The sequence below is a fragment of the Rosa rugosa genome, chromosome 2 (assembly GCF_958449725.1).
Source record: "Rosa rugosa chromosome 2, drRosRugo1.1, whole genome shotgun sequence".
NCBI lineage: Eukaryota > Viridiplantae > Streptophyta > Magnoliopsida > Rosales > Rosaceae > Rosa > Rosa rugosa.
This window is the reverse complement of record NC_084821.1, coordinates 2123761-2139870: the sequence shown is the minus strand read 5'-3', so window position 1 is coordinate 2139870 and position 16110 is coordinate 2123761. Positions and strand designations below refer to the sequence as shown.

Here is a 16110-nt window from a genome sequence, read left to right as displayed (position 1 = left end):
CGCAATAGCCAGTGGTAGAACGGCGAGTAATGGGACAACCCGCCCAATCAGAATCACAAAAAGCTCTCAAACTTAAATCGTTTTCACTATGCAAAAGAAGGCCTTGACCAGGACATGACTTTAAATACCTGACAACCCGAAGTGCTGCAGCCATATGATGTAAACGTGGCTCATGCATAAATCTGCTTAAAACATGAACTGAATAGGTAATGTCAGGTCTGGTGATGGTGAGATATATGAGGCGGCCAACCAAACGCCTATATGCTGCCGGATCCTTAAGCAAGTCTCCCTTATTTGACAATTTTGTTTCTTCCATTGGAAACTCAACAGGTTTGGCACCCAAAAAACCGGTATCCTTGATGATTTCCAATGCATACTTCCTTTGGGACAAATATATACCTTTTCCTGAACGAGCAATTTCAATCCCAAGGAAATACTTAAGATCACCCAAGTCTTTAATTCTAAAACGGGTATGTAGAAATTGTTTAAGAGCCTTAATAGAGTCCAGATTATTCCCAGTGATGAGAATATCATCAACATAAATCAACAATACCGTAAGGGAATTACCAACCTTCTGAATGAAGAGGGAATAGTCAGCCTTTGATTGAGTGAAACCAGCAGAAAGTATCGTCTCAGTGAATTTAGCAAACCATTGCCGTGATGCCTGTTTCAAACCATACAAGGACTTGTTGAGGCGACAAACATAATTCTCCCCCTGTCGCCGAAGACCAGGAGGAGGTGACATATACAGTTCTTCATGGAGATCCCCATTAAGAAAGGCATTATTAACGTCAAGTTGATGAAGGGACCAGGCTTGACAGGCTGCAAGAGCAAGAACACAACGGACAGTAATCATCTTTGCAGTGGGGGAAAAGGTATCATGGTAATCGATGCCTGCAGCCTGTGTAAAACCCTTGGCAACCAGACGAGCTTTATAACGCTCAATAGAACCATCTGCCTTACGTTTAATCCAGTATACCCACTTACATGCAATAGGGCGTTGGCCAGGAGGAAGAGGAACAAGAGTCCAAGTATTATTGGCAACAAGAGCGGCAAGCTCGGCATCCATGGCGGTTTGCCATTTAGGATCAGAAGCAGCTTGAGCATAAGAAGTAGGCTCCTCATCCCTACTAATAGCAGCAACATAGGATAGGTGCAGCGGTGAATAACGCTGATAAGAGATGAAATTGCAGAGAGGATAGCGTGTACCTTTGAGAGGATTCGGCGGAGGAGATGACAAAGTGTGTGGAGGCAAAATCACTTGCGAGCAGACGTAGTCCTTGAGACGGACATTAGGAACATGTGGGCGTTGTGAGCGTCGCGGAGCAAGGATAGGATCTTGGTCGGCCAAAGGAGGAGGTTCAATGGCAGGTTGTTCAATTGGAACAACAGGTTGGTCAATAGGATTGAGGACAGAAGTATCCGTGTCGAACAAAAGAGGAGAGGAAGGAGGGGAGCTGGAGGATTGTAACGAGGGATCAATCCTGGGCTGGGATTGCGACGAGGTATCAATCCGGGGCTGGGATTGCGACGAGGTATCAATCCTGGGCGACGCAGGTGCCAGAGATGAAGAGGGAGGAGCTGGAGGTGGTTGATTTGAGATGGTGTTGTCAAGGATAGGAACAGGAAGCGACAAGGAAGGAGGAGAAGATGACGAAAGCCCTTGAGAAGAGGATTGAAAAGGGAAAGTATCCTCCAAAAAAATAACATCACGATTTGTAAAAATCTTTTTGGTTTCAAGATTATATAACTTATATGCTTTCTGACCAATCGGATATCCAAGGAAAATACATTTATGAGCACGTGGAGAAAATTTTGATGAAGGATTGACAGAAGTAGCAAAAGCTACACATCCAAAAACACGCATTCGAGAATAATCAGGAGGTTTATTATAAAGTACCTCAAAAGGAGTTTTCTTGTGAAGTAAAAGAGTGGGCAGCCTATTAATGGTGTAGGCAGCGGTGAGAAGACATTCACCCCAAAATTGAAGAGGTAAATGAGATTGAAAACGAAGAGCTCGAGCAACTTCTAGGAGGTGTCGGTGCTTGCGCTCAACAACACCATTTTGTTGAGGTGTGTAAACGCAAGAATGCTGAAAAATGACTCCTTGATCTTGAAAGAAGTTGCGTAAAGAAAGAAATTCAGCACCATTATCGGAATGAAATTGCTGAACATGGGTATTAAATTGAGTTTTAACATAGGCAAAAAAATGTCGAAGTAAATGCTGCGTCTCACTTTTGTGACGCATGAGAAAAACCCATGTAAAACGAGAAAAATCATCTACTATAGTCAAAAAATAATGAGCACCATTAAGAGAAGGAGTCTTATGACGTCCCCAAATATCACAATGAATAAGGGAAAAACATCGAGAAGTTTTTATTGAACTAGAAGGAAAAGGTTGGCGGGTCTGTTTAGCTAAAGGACAAACCGCACATTGATGACTAGAATCAAAATCAAAAGAAAGAGAATTCTTGGCTAGAAATTGTAAACGAGCAGGAGAGGGGTGTCCCAAGCGGCGATGCCAGAGATCAGATGGTATGGTGATGTGACCGGCAAAGGGATGTGTGGTAGGAATGGAGGAAGACAACGCCACAAGATAGTATAAATTTCCACGTCGCTTACCCACACCAATCATCATCCTCGTAGCCAAATCCTGCAAAATACACCAAGAAGGGAAAAAAGTTACTGAACAGTGCAAATCATCTATAGTGCGTCCAACAGACATCAAATTGACATCGAATGAGGGAACACAAAGCACATCCCGCAAAACTGCATTATTAATGGTAATTGACCCTTTCATAGTGATGTTGGCCTTGGCTCCACTAGGCAAAGAAACAGAAGGAAAAGATGCATTCTTATGGCTAGTAAAAAGATGTGGTGCATTAATAATGTGGTGAGTTGCTCCACTATCGATTATCCATCGATTAGGATCCACCAAAGACAAACCTGAAGCAAACTCTGTAGCAGAAGCGGCATTAGCCTGAGGAGTTGGCGGCTTCGGATTCAATGCAGCAATAACCTGAGTGTATTGATCTTCAGTCAGGTTGGGAAGTGTGGCTTGCAGCTCCTTAAATGAAGGTGTGCAATCAACATGATTAACAGAGGCATCATTGTGTGGTGGAGGTCGATTTCCTTGTTGTGGATAGCGTTTATAGAGCCGATGACCAGGTGGAAAGCCATGTTTCCTGTGACAAGTCTCCTCAGTATGATAAAATTTGTCACAATAGGTGCATTGAACTGGAGTGCGATTGCGAGAACTGCTGCCTTGATTGCCAGGATTGCGACGAGGTATCAATCCTGGCCTGGGATAGTTACGAATGGCCATTGCTGCTGCATTGGATGGAGCAAGGGCAGCAACGCCAAGTTCTCGCTGCTTCTCTTCCTGAGTTACTGAAGCATAGGCCTGTCTCACAGAAGGTAATGGATTCATTAGTAAAATTTGACCACGAGTACCTGCATACGATTCATTCAAGCCCATAAGGAATTGCATGAGTTTGGTGCGGTCATTCTGTGCCCCACAAGTGCAATTCTCCACTGTATTGTATGAGGCAAGTTCATCCCAAAGTGCTTTCAACTTGGTATAATAAGCAGCGATTGACAATTGGCCTTGTTCAATCTTGTAGATGTCTCTTTGAACCTGGAAGATACGTGGGGCGTTTCCCAAGGCAAAGCGTTCCCTAAGGTCCTCCCAAATTGCATGAGGTGTTGTGCAGGAGAGAACCGAGTCAGCAAGGTCTGGTTCAAGAGAATTGAGAATCCAGGACAAGACCATGTCGTTGCATCGCTGCCATAGAGCATGCTCCTCTGGTTTCTTGATTGCAGATGGTTCTTTGATTGCACCGGTGATGAATCCGGTCTTATTCTTCGCACTCAAGGAGATCCTCATGGCACGACACCATGAGTTGTAATTGTCTCCTGTCAATTTCTTGGAGACAAGGATGAGACCGGGATGGTCTGAATGATGGAGGAAAAGCGGATTTGCAGATTCATCAGAGGAGGTGCCGCTGGTGCCGCTGCCACCATTGGGAGTTTCAGAAAATATATCGTCTCCAGCCATGGAGGGTTAGGGAAAACGAAGAAGGATAAAGGCTGCAAAAGAATTTGCAGAAGAAAGAAGAGTCAGGACGTTGCCTGCTCTGATACCATAAAAGGATTATAATTGTGACTGAATTGTTATTTCTTCTATTGATAATCACCAATATATACAGATATACAACCTTGATCAACAAGGAAACCCTATAATCTAGGGATACAAATAAAGATACAAGAAATCTGTTCTTAATTACATAATATTCTCAACTAATTACATAATATTCTCAACACAATCATTAAATTTAAAATCACAACTTTACCAAGTCTATCCATGTAGACGACCTAAATCCTTATCAACTCCATTATGTCCATGAGGATAGCATTCCAAGACCTCATCAATTCAAACTCCTGGACAAAATATGCAAAGGAAAGAAGTTCAGACACATGTAGATTTCCACTTTATGGCAAGTTTAAATGCTTAGGGCAACTCCAACCATGGACACCATTTGGGGGTGCTATTCTCATTTTAGCACCCCATTGTTGCACTATTCATATAGGACTCAATTCTCATCTCCAACCATGGGGGTGCTATTTTTACTATTCTAGACTAAAATATAATATGAGTATAATTTTGAGCCATCAGATCTGAGCCATCAGATCGAAATACATCCGTTCAGTAAAAAAAAAAAAAAAAGGCAACATCCGACCGTCCATTTTTAAACCTGATCAATCATGAACGTTGGATTTCCTGACCGTTGGGGGTTCCAACGGTCACCAGGGGACAGAACAACAGGCGGGCCCCACGTCTGCAGACTGAAAAGCAGGCCTTCTTCTCTCTCCAGCGTCTGGCGCGCACGTCTCCTTCAGTTTCCCTCCCTGGCGCGCGCGTCTCCTTTAGTTTCCCTCCCTAACGCGTTTCTTCATCCTTTGGGCTGAGACAGCAAATGGGCTGGCCCCATGTACAGTGATCAGTCCTGGTCTTGGAAAAGTCTCAAATTTGAGACTTCAAATGGCCCCAAGTCTTATATTTATAAGACCAGATCATGGGTTTTTGGTGGGTTGGAGAAGAAAAGTCCTATATTTGGCAAAATTTGAGTTTGGCACCCCTTGGTTGGAGTTGCCCTTATAGAAGCCTCCATAATGTGATGAACCCAAAGTCCCTCCTTATCTTAGCCTCCATTTTCTTTGAATCTCAATGTTTGGTATATGAATCACACAAAATCCTTATATGTCTAAAACAAATTAAACAACATTAGTTAAGGCATATAAGGGGCTTAAATGGCTATTGCAGTGGTCCAATTTTTCACCATAGGCGTAAAATATTTCAATCATTACATCTAGCGGTCGATTTTCTATATATTTTTTTCCTAAATGATATGATTTTTTGAAGATATATTTCCTTTGAGCAATAAATTTAATAAACAACACTAGTAGACATATCAAGTTTTATGCAATTCGAGAAATAAAAAATATACAATGGTGGATCCCATTTTACTCATGTATTTAGCGCATAGTGATAGGTTCCATGCAAAAAAAATTATTTCGTTTGTCGTCGTATTAACCTCGATCAATGCGATCCACCACTCCTCTTAATCGTGCCCGTCTTCTCACTCCTCTTTTTTTTTTTTTTTCGGTTAACATTCTCACTCCTCTTCTTTTCGTCTCTGTTTCTCTTCCCCCTCCTGCAACTTGCCCAACACCAGGTGTTCCTTTGCCAGTCTGTTCATGCCCAGAACTTATTGCTGTGAGCTATGGAAGTGGGGCGAGTAATATGTCGCCAAAAAATCAAGAATGTCGCTACTCGCTAGTATGAGAGGGATTTTTATGGATCATGAATTTTACCTTTGGTGGAAGAGAATCATTATAGACCAGGATCAAGAACAATGAAGTTGAATAGCTTTTGATTTAGGAGAGTGGGGTTGAATTTTTTGAAGCAGAAGATGAAGAAATTGAATTGAATTTCTATTTCCAAGGGATCTGCTTCATGGTTACAATAGAGAAGAAACCCTGATTCTCAAATTGATTAACTACAGAAGCAAATGGAAGAAGAAGATGCAGATTGCGGAGGGAGGAAAAGATAAGGGAAAGAAAAAACAACAAAACAATGGCAGCGTTTTTTTTTAAAATGTAAAAGTTGTTATTTGTTTCTTACACGGTAACTTTTTCAATTATATAAAATGGTTAGCGGGTCAGCCGGTTAAGATCCTCAACCATTAGATTAAAGAGTATATATCCGACGGTCCATAACATGCTGACGTGCCCAAGCATGGTATACTCGGAGCAGGGAAGAATTTTCGCTTCAAAAGCGATATAATTAAATTTAAGATTTCAAGTAGACTAAGACGTGCTCATAGGGAAAGAAGGGATGGAACAACGGCAATTCTAACCACCGCCAATGCAGCCCTTCCAGCTCCAGCTTCAAGCACCGACAACCAAGTCCAAGTCACATGTAGGACTCAAAACCATTTATCTGGTTGCACTATCCAGTAAGAAAAGAAAGTGAAGCAAATAAATGATGCTTATTTCAGTGAAGACTGAAGAGGTTAGTTGTGTATTATTCACAGCTGCCCACACATTTGCACGAGCTCAATTTCTGTTTTTCACTGAACCTTTATACAACTTCAACAGCACATGAAGTCCTGATCCAACCTAATTTTGGAGGTACTGCTTGCCTTATTGATAAAAAAATACCTGCAAAAGAAAAATGAAGATTGGAATTAGACATACAAACAGGAAGTTTCTGTTTTAAAGAAAGAGGAAGCTAAGAGAACCATTTTTTTTTTTTTTTTTTTGGAAATTAAGCTAGGGTGAGTCCCTCCTTAATTGGAGGTGAGAAACCATGTGGTGAATTACACATGAAGAAAGCATGAGAAACTATTGCTTTGGTGACCCATTAATTGAAGAAGGCTATAGCTACATGGTAGAGCCGTAGAGCTATAGGACAGAGCAGTTTTTGTTGAAGATGAGAAACAATTGTAGTACAAGATGGTGGTTGGAGACTTGGAGTCTTTGTCATGAATTGATGAAGCATGACTTTGCTTTTCATTTCTTCACACCTACAGCCTGCCATGAAGAGCAAGGCCTATATAAAGGCATCAGATACAAGAACAAAGGCATCTGAGTTCAAGATCAAGGGATCTGAGCTTGTCTAAGTAGATAATCCGATTAGCGAGAGAGATTTAATTGTGTCTGTATGAACTTCAATTGCATTTCACATCAATCATAAGATGTTGTTCAAAGCCAGCAGCTTCACAAGTTCAAACACATGTTGTCCAACCTTCAACAATGCTCAGAGATACAAATTCCTCCTCAGAATACGAAAGAGGTCAACTTTCAATTCCAATTCACTAACCAGGTGCAGAGCGCGCTCTAGAAGAAACAATTACCTGTCTTGAGCCGTATATATCATGACCATCAAGCTTCATCAAATTCTCAGCTCTTCTTCAGCCCAACAAAGCACCAGGTTTAGTACCTAGTAAAAAGAAAAATGTTACAAAGAAAAGCGCAAAAACATGGACTGCAACTAAACTACTTGTTATACGTGCATCTAGATTGGTATTATATTATCAAAGTGTTTCTTTGCAGCAATAGAACAGTAAAGGAATACACACACATATTATCACACTTGCATGACAAGCTTGTTGATTAGATACCACCTTACAGAATTTATAGAATATATGGCAAGTTCAAAGCAAAGAGCTATAGAATATATACCCCATACTGGCATAAGCACCACTCCCTTCCTCCACAGGAGCATATCATATCAGCCCACATTTTCTTTGTTTTTGCAATGTCAAATATCCTGGGCCTTAAAATCTGTAGCATCCTACATGAAGGTAAGAAATTGCCATAATCAGACAATAGCAACTCAAGTACTACACCATCTCTGATCATTAATGCCAACCAAGTAACTTTTACTTTATAGCACATATATAAGCCTCTTTACCATTAAAGGCAAAGTGGAACTCAATATCTTACGAGACAGATTTATGGTGTACATAACACATAACTACATACTGAGAACTGACTTAATCGACATATGAATGTATGATGTATCCATTGCAGCAAAACTACCAAGAATGCAAAGTCCTCTTCGAAAGCACCAGCCCACCTTTGTACATGCTTGTCAATCAAGCAGATAATTCTCTTGCCCTGAGAATATGAGATACTAATTGCTCTGAGAATACACAATTGTCCACTTAGAATACAAATCCCGCAATCAAGCAACCGACTACAGATTTCAGTAAAAAGCAGTTACCTGTCAATCGGTCAGCAAAATCTGGACCATCTAGCTTCATCTCAACTCTTGTTAAGGAAAATATTAGCAATACGGTATTACCTAGTAAAAAAATCCAATAGCTGCAATGGTAAGTTCAGAGTAGGCAACATCATTAAAGTTAACATCAAGCTAATAGTATCGACTTTACCAAGTCTATCCGGCCATGTAGATGACCTAAATCCTTACAACTCCATGATGTCCATGTGGATAGCATTCCGAGGCCTCATCATTTCAAACTCCTTGACAAAATATGCAAAAGGAAAAAGTTCAGATACATGTAGATTTCCACTTTATGGCACGTTTAAATGTTTATAGAAATCTCCATAATGTCATGACACCAAATTCCCTCCTCATCTTAGCCCACATCTTCTTTAAATCTCAATGTTTGGTTTCCTGGTCCTTTAAAGGAAGATATCAACGTAGACATAGTCAGATAATATCAACTCAACTTCATCTCTAATGGTTAACACCAACTAAAACTGCAAATAAGTAAACTTAGTATTCTATTGCTTCATACAACAAAAAATATATAATAACCAAAGAGAAAAGGTTCAGATACAGATAGTAGATTCTCACCATATGGAAAGTTTAATAGAATACTGTCATGATATGTCAGCACCGAATTCCCCTGGAAAACCAGAGATGCTGCGGTGACTGCAATCAGATCATCTCAAAGCCTCAAAGGTCCTCCTCAGTCAAATTCTGCTTTCGTAAATTAAAGGATGACCATCCATCCGGAAACCACTCATTCTGTGATGTTCAGATAGAAGACTGGAGTCTTCGTTCCCCTGATTATCAAGTTCAAGATGATGTGATGGTGATTGTGTCTTTATGAACTTCACATTGCATTATACATCAATCATAAGATGTTTTTCAAAGGCAGCAGCTTCACAAGTTCAAACTCCTGTTGTCCTACCTTCAATATGCTCAGAGATACAAATTTCTCCTGAGAATACAAAAGAGGTCCACTGTCAATGCCGGCCAATTCACTAACCAAATGCAGAGCTCCAGAAGAAACAATTACCTGTCTTGAGCCATATATATCATGACCATCAAGCTTCATCAAATTCTAAGCTCTCCTTCAGACCAAAAAAGCATCATGTTCAGTACCTCGTAAAAAAAAAAAATGTTATAAAGAAAAGCGCAAAAAGATAGACTGTAACTAAACCACTTGTTATACAGGCATCCAGATTGGTAGTACACGATCAAAGTGTTTCTTTGCAGCATTATAAATGGAAAGGAATAAATACACACTCATAGGACCTCTCAAAACTAGCATCCATAGTTTGTTATACTTGCATGAAAAGCTTGTTAATTAGAATCCACCTTACCGAGTTTATAGAATATATGGGAAGTTCAAGGCAAAGAGATACAGAATATATAACCCATACCAGTGTCAGCACCAGATCCCTAGCTTCCTCCACAAGAGCATATGATATCAGCCCACATTTTCTTTGTTTTCGCAACGTCAAATTTCCAGGGCCTTAAAAATCTGTAGCATCCTACATGAAGGTAGGAAAATTGCCATAATCAGACAATATCAACTGAAGTACTCAACCATCTCAAATCATTAATGCCAACCAAGTAACTTTTACTTTTTATAGGTGCCGAGAGGACTGGACAACCTCTTCGCCTTTACAAGAAAGAGATTAATAGTGTACATAACTGAATACTGAGAACCGACTTAATTGACACATGGATGTATCCATTGCAGCAAAACTACCAAGAATCCAATGTCCTCTTTGGAAGAACTTATCCACATAAATACACAAAACTCCACTGAGAATACAAATCCCTCAACCAACCAAACCTAATAGAGAGTCCGGTAAGAAGCAGTTACCCGTCACTCTGTCAGCAATATCACTGGACTATATATCTAGCTTCATCTCAACTCTTGTGAAGGCCGATATTAGCAAGAAATTTACCTAGTAAAAATTCCAAAAGCTACAATGATAAGTGCAGAGTAGGCACAATCATTAAATTTAAAATCACAACTTTACCAAGTCTATCCATGTAGACGACTATCAACTCCATGATGTCCATGAGGATAGCATTCCAAGACCTCATCAATTCAAACTCCTTGACAAAATATGCTAAGGAAAAGATCTCAGACGTACACATGTAGATTTCCACTTTATGGTAAGTTTAAATGTTTGTAGAAACCTCCATAATGTGATGACACCAAATTCCCTCCTTATCTTAGCCTGCATTTTCTTCGAATCTCAATGTTTGGTTTCCTAGCCCTTTAAAATCTGTGCTATCTTACATGAAGATAACAAATTAACAACGTAGCCATAGTTAGTGCTAGCGTTAAACTTCATCTCTAATGGTTAACACCTACTAAAACAGCAATAAGTAGCCTCAGTATTATATCACCTCAACCACCACAGGTGGTCGAGTTGGTAAGAGCCTCCAGGTGTGGAACCCCCACACCCGGGTTCGAATCCCGCCGACGCTTATTGGAGTTAAATCCCAATATATTCTTGGTGGCCAGGGGGGAGGAAGCGTTTTGACAAGATCCCCCGAGCACGGATTAGTCTCTGGGCCTAGGAAGCCTTTGAGGACACCGTGTGATTGACAAATAAAAAAAAAAAGTATTATATCACCTCATACAACAACATTTAAGAAAATAAGCAGATAAAAAGTTCCGATACAGATTCTCACCATATGGAAAGTTCAATAGTATACTTTGATGATATGTCAGCACCGAATTCCTTCCTCTGTTGGAGCATATCGCACATTTGCTGTGTTTTCCCAGCGTTTGGATTTTATACCATCCTACATATGAAGATAGCGACATATATAGCCATAATCAGATAATAGAAACTCAACTGTTGCTAAACAGGTTCATCCGAGGAGTCATTTTGAACTTTTTACCTTCCAAATTAATGTTTGATAATTGTGAAATTCTTTTCAATCTACTGCAGTAGCTCGCATCTAGGCCATATATTTCTAGCGGAAATTCTGTAATTTCTACCAGATAGCGGCAACTGTTCAAATCCACGAATAACGGAGCATAGTGCTTGTCCTCTAAACCGGTCGATTCAGTTGAAAACTCCGTCGACTTTGTTGGAAATGTACGCATACTACAGCAATCCGAGAGATCAAGAAGCTGTAGATATTGCAACTCAAAAATGTTGCACGGCACATGTTCAAGAAGGTTGCAACCTGATAAAGTTAACTGTTCCAGGTTTTCGAGATATCCGATTGCTGATGAAGGCAATTCTTTGATTCTCGTTCTGCTTAGATCTAGCCTCTTTAAGGGCCTTATCTCATTCACAATTTCAAACTTTTTAAAATATACATTTCTTATTGCCAACTCCTCTAAGCTTGGGAATCTAGAGAAGTCGGAAATAGTATGTCGGCAAGTGGTGACGGCGGCGCAAGGGTTCTGATGGCCAAGAAGGGATTTGTCAGGGCTTGGACTGGTTCTATTCTGAGCCTTAGTTTGGCCCTGGACCTTTTTAGGGGGCCGAAGGCTGTTGAGGTTTGGCCTGCTTATCCTTGGATCCGTAAATGGGATCCAGGGGACTTGGGCTGGGCACTTTCTTCTGATGGAATTTTGAATTGGACCTTTGTTACATGGTTCTTCACTTCTTCAGTTATTTTGGTAGAAGATTGCTCCCCATTCGTCGTATGATTATATGTGGAATATGTGTGGTCGGTCATACTCCTGTTATATTCGTTAAAAATTACTTTATGTTTGGCGTATTTTTTTACATGAAATATGCATAGTCGGTCATACCATTAGAACTCTTTACATAGTCCAGTTCCTGTTGGTATCCAGTCGTATCCTTGTTAATAATGGTGACAAACAGGTTGGCCCGGCTCATTTTAAGCAGGTCTCTTCGTGCTTTGGGCTGTGCTTCGACTGACCCGTTTATTATCGTGCACGGGATTGGCCAAGCCCATATCTCAAAATTAGGCACTAATTTAAAATTTTAATTTGGGTATTACATATTTTTAATTGTAATTGAAAATTAATTTTATACCAAAAATTGACAAACCAAAGCTAGTGACACATTTTAGACCTATAAGTCTGTAATGTTAGCTATAAAATTATCACAAAAATTTTCGTTAATAGATTAAGGCCACTTTTAGAAAAGTGTATCTCTTTTAACCAGGGTGCCTTTGCATCTGGGAGAGCTATTAAGGACAACATCCTCATAGCTCATTAACTCTTTGCTGATTTCCAAAAATGGAAAAAGAATGCTGCTTCTATGGCAGTGAAACTAGACCTTGAAAAGGCCTATGATTTCTTATATTAGAATTACATTAGGGCTTGCCTAAGAGCAAATGCACCCCAAGAGTCTATAGGCAAGGGCAAAAGGCAAAGTTTTGCCTCTCATTTGTGCACTATTCACTAATATTGCCTTTGCCTCCTAATTTTTTCATGCACCCCAAATAGGCAAAGTCAATGCCTCTCAATTATTCACTATTTAATCCAATGGTTCTTATTCTTTTAGATGTAATCCATTGGTTCCATGTGATCCAATCATTCACTAGTATTCCACCATGTTTAACTACAAGACAAAAACTATCAAAAGCAATTAACTTACATCAGCTTCCATGTGAAGCCATGTGCCATATTGGTCGACCAAGACAAAGTCCAAGACTTGCCATTGAGCTTGGTCGGGAAGGCCTCTGGTCGTCCAACAAGTTTGGCGTGCATGCATCTTTTTTGGTTTTTTGCCATTTTGGCTGGTCTTGGACGTCCAAGATGTATGGGGTGCATTTGCTCTAACAAAACTTGGCTTTCATCCTAGTTGGATTGACATGGTCATGAACAACATTACTAGTGTTTCCTTCTCCATGATAGTTAATGGAAAAACTGAGGGTTGGTTCAAACCCTCAAGAGGCATCAGACAGGGAGACCCTTTATTTCCCTACATTTTTATTCTTTGCACGGAACCTTTCATAAGAAACATGAATAAACTAACTGAGAAGCCTAAGAACCATGTTGGAATTCTCTCTTCTCCACATGGGTTCAGAATAGCAAACTTAATGTTTGCTGATGAGTGCCTGATCTTTGCAAAAGCCTCCACAAGAGGAGCTAGAAACATTCTAAAGGTCCTGAATGACTTCTTTAGGGCCTCTGGACAAAAAATCAATTTCAACAAGTCTTCTCTTTTCCTTTCACCAAATGCAATAAGTAGTCTGAAGCATGACATAATTAACATTTTGGGTATCCAATAAAAATCTACCATTGGTAGATACTTGGTTATCCATAAAGTGGTGTTTTGGAAAGATGCTGTCAATTCAAAGGAGCTTCTACTTAAAATCTCCAACAGACTTTCTGGTTAGGCAAAAAGAACTCTCTCAAGCAAGCACGGAAGGAAGGGTGGGCTGCAGCCCACCTCAACATTTTGGGGAAAAAAAATTTATTATATATATATATATACACACACCAAGTTATAGCACCCATAAAAAAAAAGTCAAACATATATAATTGATATATATAGCACACGACAAGTCTCCCCTTTTCTTTCGTCTCCTTGTTCTGCATCGCTTTCTCAAGAGACTCAGACTCTCACTTCTCTTTGCATGCCGGCCTCTCTTACCTTTCTCAACCAAGTCACTCTATCTCCTCTCCTCAGCACTCTGCTCTCATTCTCTCAACCTTATTCAGGTATAACACTTTGACTTCTCTTCTATAATGAATTTTCTTGATGAAATTAGAATCTAATTTAGATTAGAATTTGGGGATTTCTAGATTTCTTGATGTAAGTAATCAAATTTATTGATCCCTAGAAAAAGATATTGAACTTGTATTATTAATGCTCAATTGTCCATGATAGTGGAAATTTCTTTATTGTGTTGATTGTTTGAGAGTTGAGTTGTTTATACTTTTAATTTGGTGTTTTTTAGCTTTTGAGTAAGTTAATTTTGTTTCCCCTTGTACTGGGGAGGCGTGTGGTGGCCTGGTGGGGTACTCGGGTGTGCTCCTTGCCTCCTTGATTAAGTTTAACTTTGTATTATGTGATTTGTGTTCAGAACGTTGGGCCACATTTTAAGACATGGAACACTGGCATTCTTGGCCGAACCATATTAAATCGTCTTAATGTGGGAATGAGGGACTAGTCATGGCAGAAATGGTCTTATAAGGTATGTTTTCACATTCCACTTTGCCTTCCCTTATGTTCCTGATATGTAAGAGATTTATTAATTGCATTTTCTAAATCAGATTGGCCTTAAAGGAGAAGCTTTGAGTCTTCATTCGCTGACTGGGAGTTCCTCAGTAGAGTGGACTGAGGGTTCTTTTGTGGCACAAAGGCAACTTCTTACATGGTACAAAGTGAGTAAATCAAACTTCAACTAAGACTTGCTTCTTAGTTTCTGGAGTTTACAACATAAACCATATTAAAATTTGTCCTTTTTGTAATGGTTCCAGACGACTTTCAGTAGACCAATGCATTTTGAGTTTGACTTAAGTTTGTAATTTATACATGCTCAGCAACTTAAGATTGGTTGTTTTTATGTTTTCTTTTTTCTCGGTTTTGTTTTCAATGATAGATCAACCTCAAAATCCTAAGCCACTAAAAGTTCAGAAGAAAGTAAATTCATATTTTCATAAAAATGATGTTGTTATGGGTGATGTTCCAAGTTCGGTTGAGCAAGAACCTTCTAGTTCTGTAAGAGTTGAGTCTCGTGAAATTGATGTTAATCACATTGAACGTGATCCGGGAAAACACCCTGCAATCTCGTCATATCCTATTAATGAGCGTGATGAGGTTCAAAGAAAATATATATACTTTATGGTCTCTATCAACCAAAATTAGAAGAGCATCCAACGCATCTTTGTGGAGATCAAGATAGCAGATTTAATGGGAAGTGGTTTGAAAACTATCCTTGGCTTGAGTACTCTGATGAGAATGAGAAGGCATTTTGTTTTCCATGCTTTCTTTTTGATAATCCTCTGAGGCATTCTTTGTTCACTTCTTATAGGTTTAATAATTGGAGAAAGATCGGTGAAGTTCAATGTTGCTTTAAAAGGCATGTAGGGAAGACCGGCTTCCCACATTATAAGTCTATGCAAGATATGTTGGGCTTAAAATATGTGTGTAGACATATTGATAAAGTCATGAATCCACAACCGCCAGAATTGGTACAACAAAATCGGTTGTGGCTCAAGGCTACTATAGAGGCTGTAAGATTGTTAGCAAAGCAAGCACTTGCTTTTAGAAGTGATGATGAATCTGTTGAGTCATCTAATCATGGAAATGTTATTGAGGTGGTGGACTCCTATGGGAGAATGAATGAGGAAGTTGCAAAAGTCACCTTAGAAAATGCCCCTTGAAATGCTACTTATACTTCACCAAGGATTCAAAAATAAATTCTGAGTAATCTTGCCAATAGAGTTAGAAGAAAAATTCGTGAAGAGGTTGGGGAGGCTAAGTTTTGTCTACTTGTTGATGAAGCACTTGATGAATCTAAGAAGGAACAAATAGCAATTATCTTGAGATTTGTTGATTCTCATGGGTTTGTTCGTGAACAATTCTTCTATGTTGTAAGTGTTAGCGATACTTGTGCTGCAACTCTTAAGAGTAAGATAGACAATGTTTTTACTGAATGCAATCTTCAAGTTGAAAATTTGCGTGGTCAAGAATATGATGGTGCTACAACATGCGTGGTGAATGGAATGGATTGCAAGCACTATTTTTGCAAAAGTGTCCATACGTATATTATGAACATTGTTTTGCTCATCGCCTACACCTAACTTTAAATGATGTAGCTAAAGATGTGGGTGTTGTCTATTTATTCTTTCAAATGCTGAATAGTATCATTAATGTTGTCGACTC

General features: G+C 39.6%; 2 protein-coding genes across 2 annotated transcripts in view; one reads left to right on the top strand and one right to left on the bottom strand.

Moving 5' to 3' along the window:
- LOC133734523 (peroxidase A2-like) overlaps window positions 1–16110 on the top strand; it is an 83112-nt gene that overhangs the window by 15606 nt on the left and 51396 nt on the right. The gene's annotated exons all lie outside the window — the stretch shown is intronic.
- On the bottom strand, window positions 2287–4125 carry LOC133734522 (uncharacterized). The gene is made up of 2 exons (XM_062162154.1): window positions 2947–4125; window positions 2287–2653 (listed from the first exon to the last, which is right to left on the bottom strand). The coding sequence occupies exons 1-2, from the start codon at window positions 4055–4057 to the stop codon at window positions 2619–2621; spliced, it is 1146 nt and encodes a 381-aa protein (XP_062018138.1). The 5' UTR covers window positions 4058–4125; the 3' UTR covers window positions 2287–2618.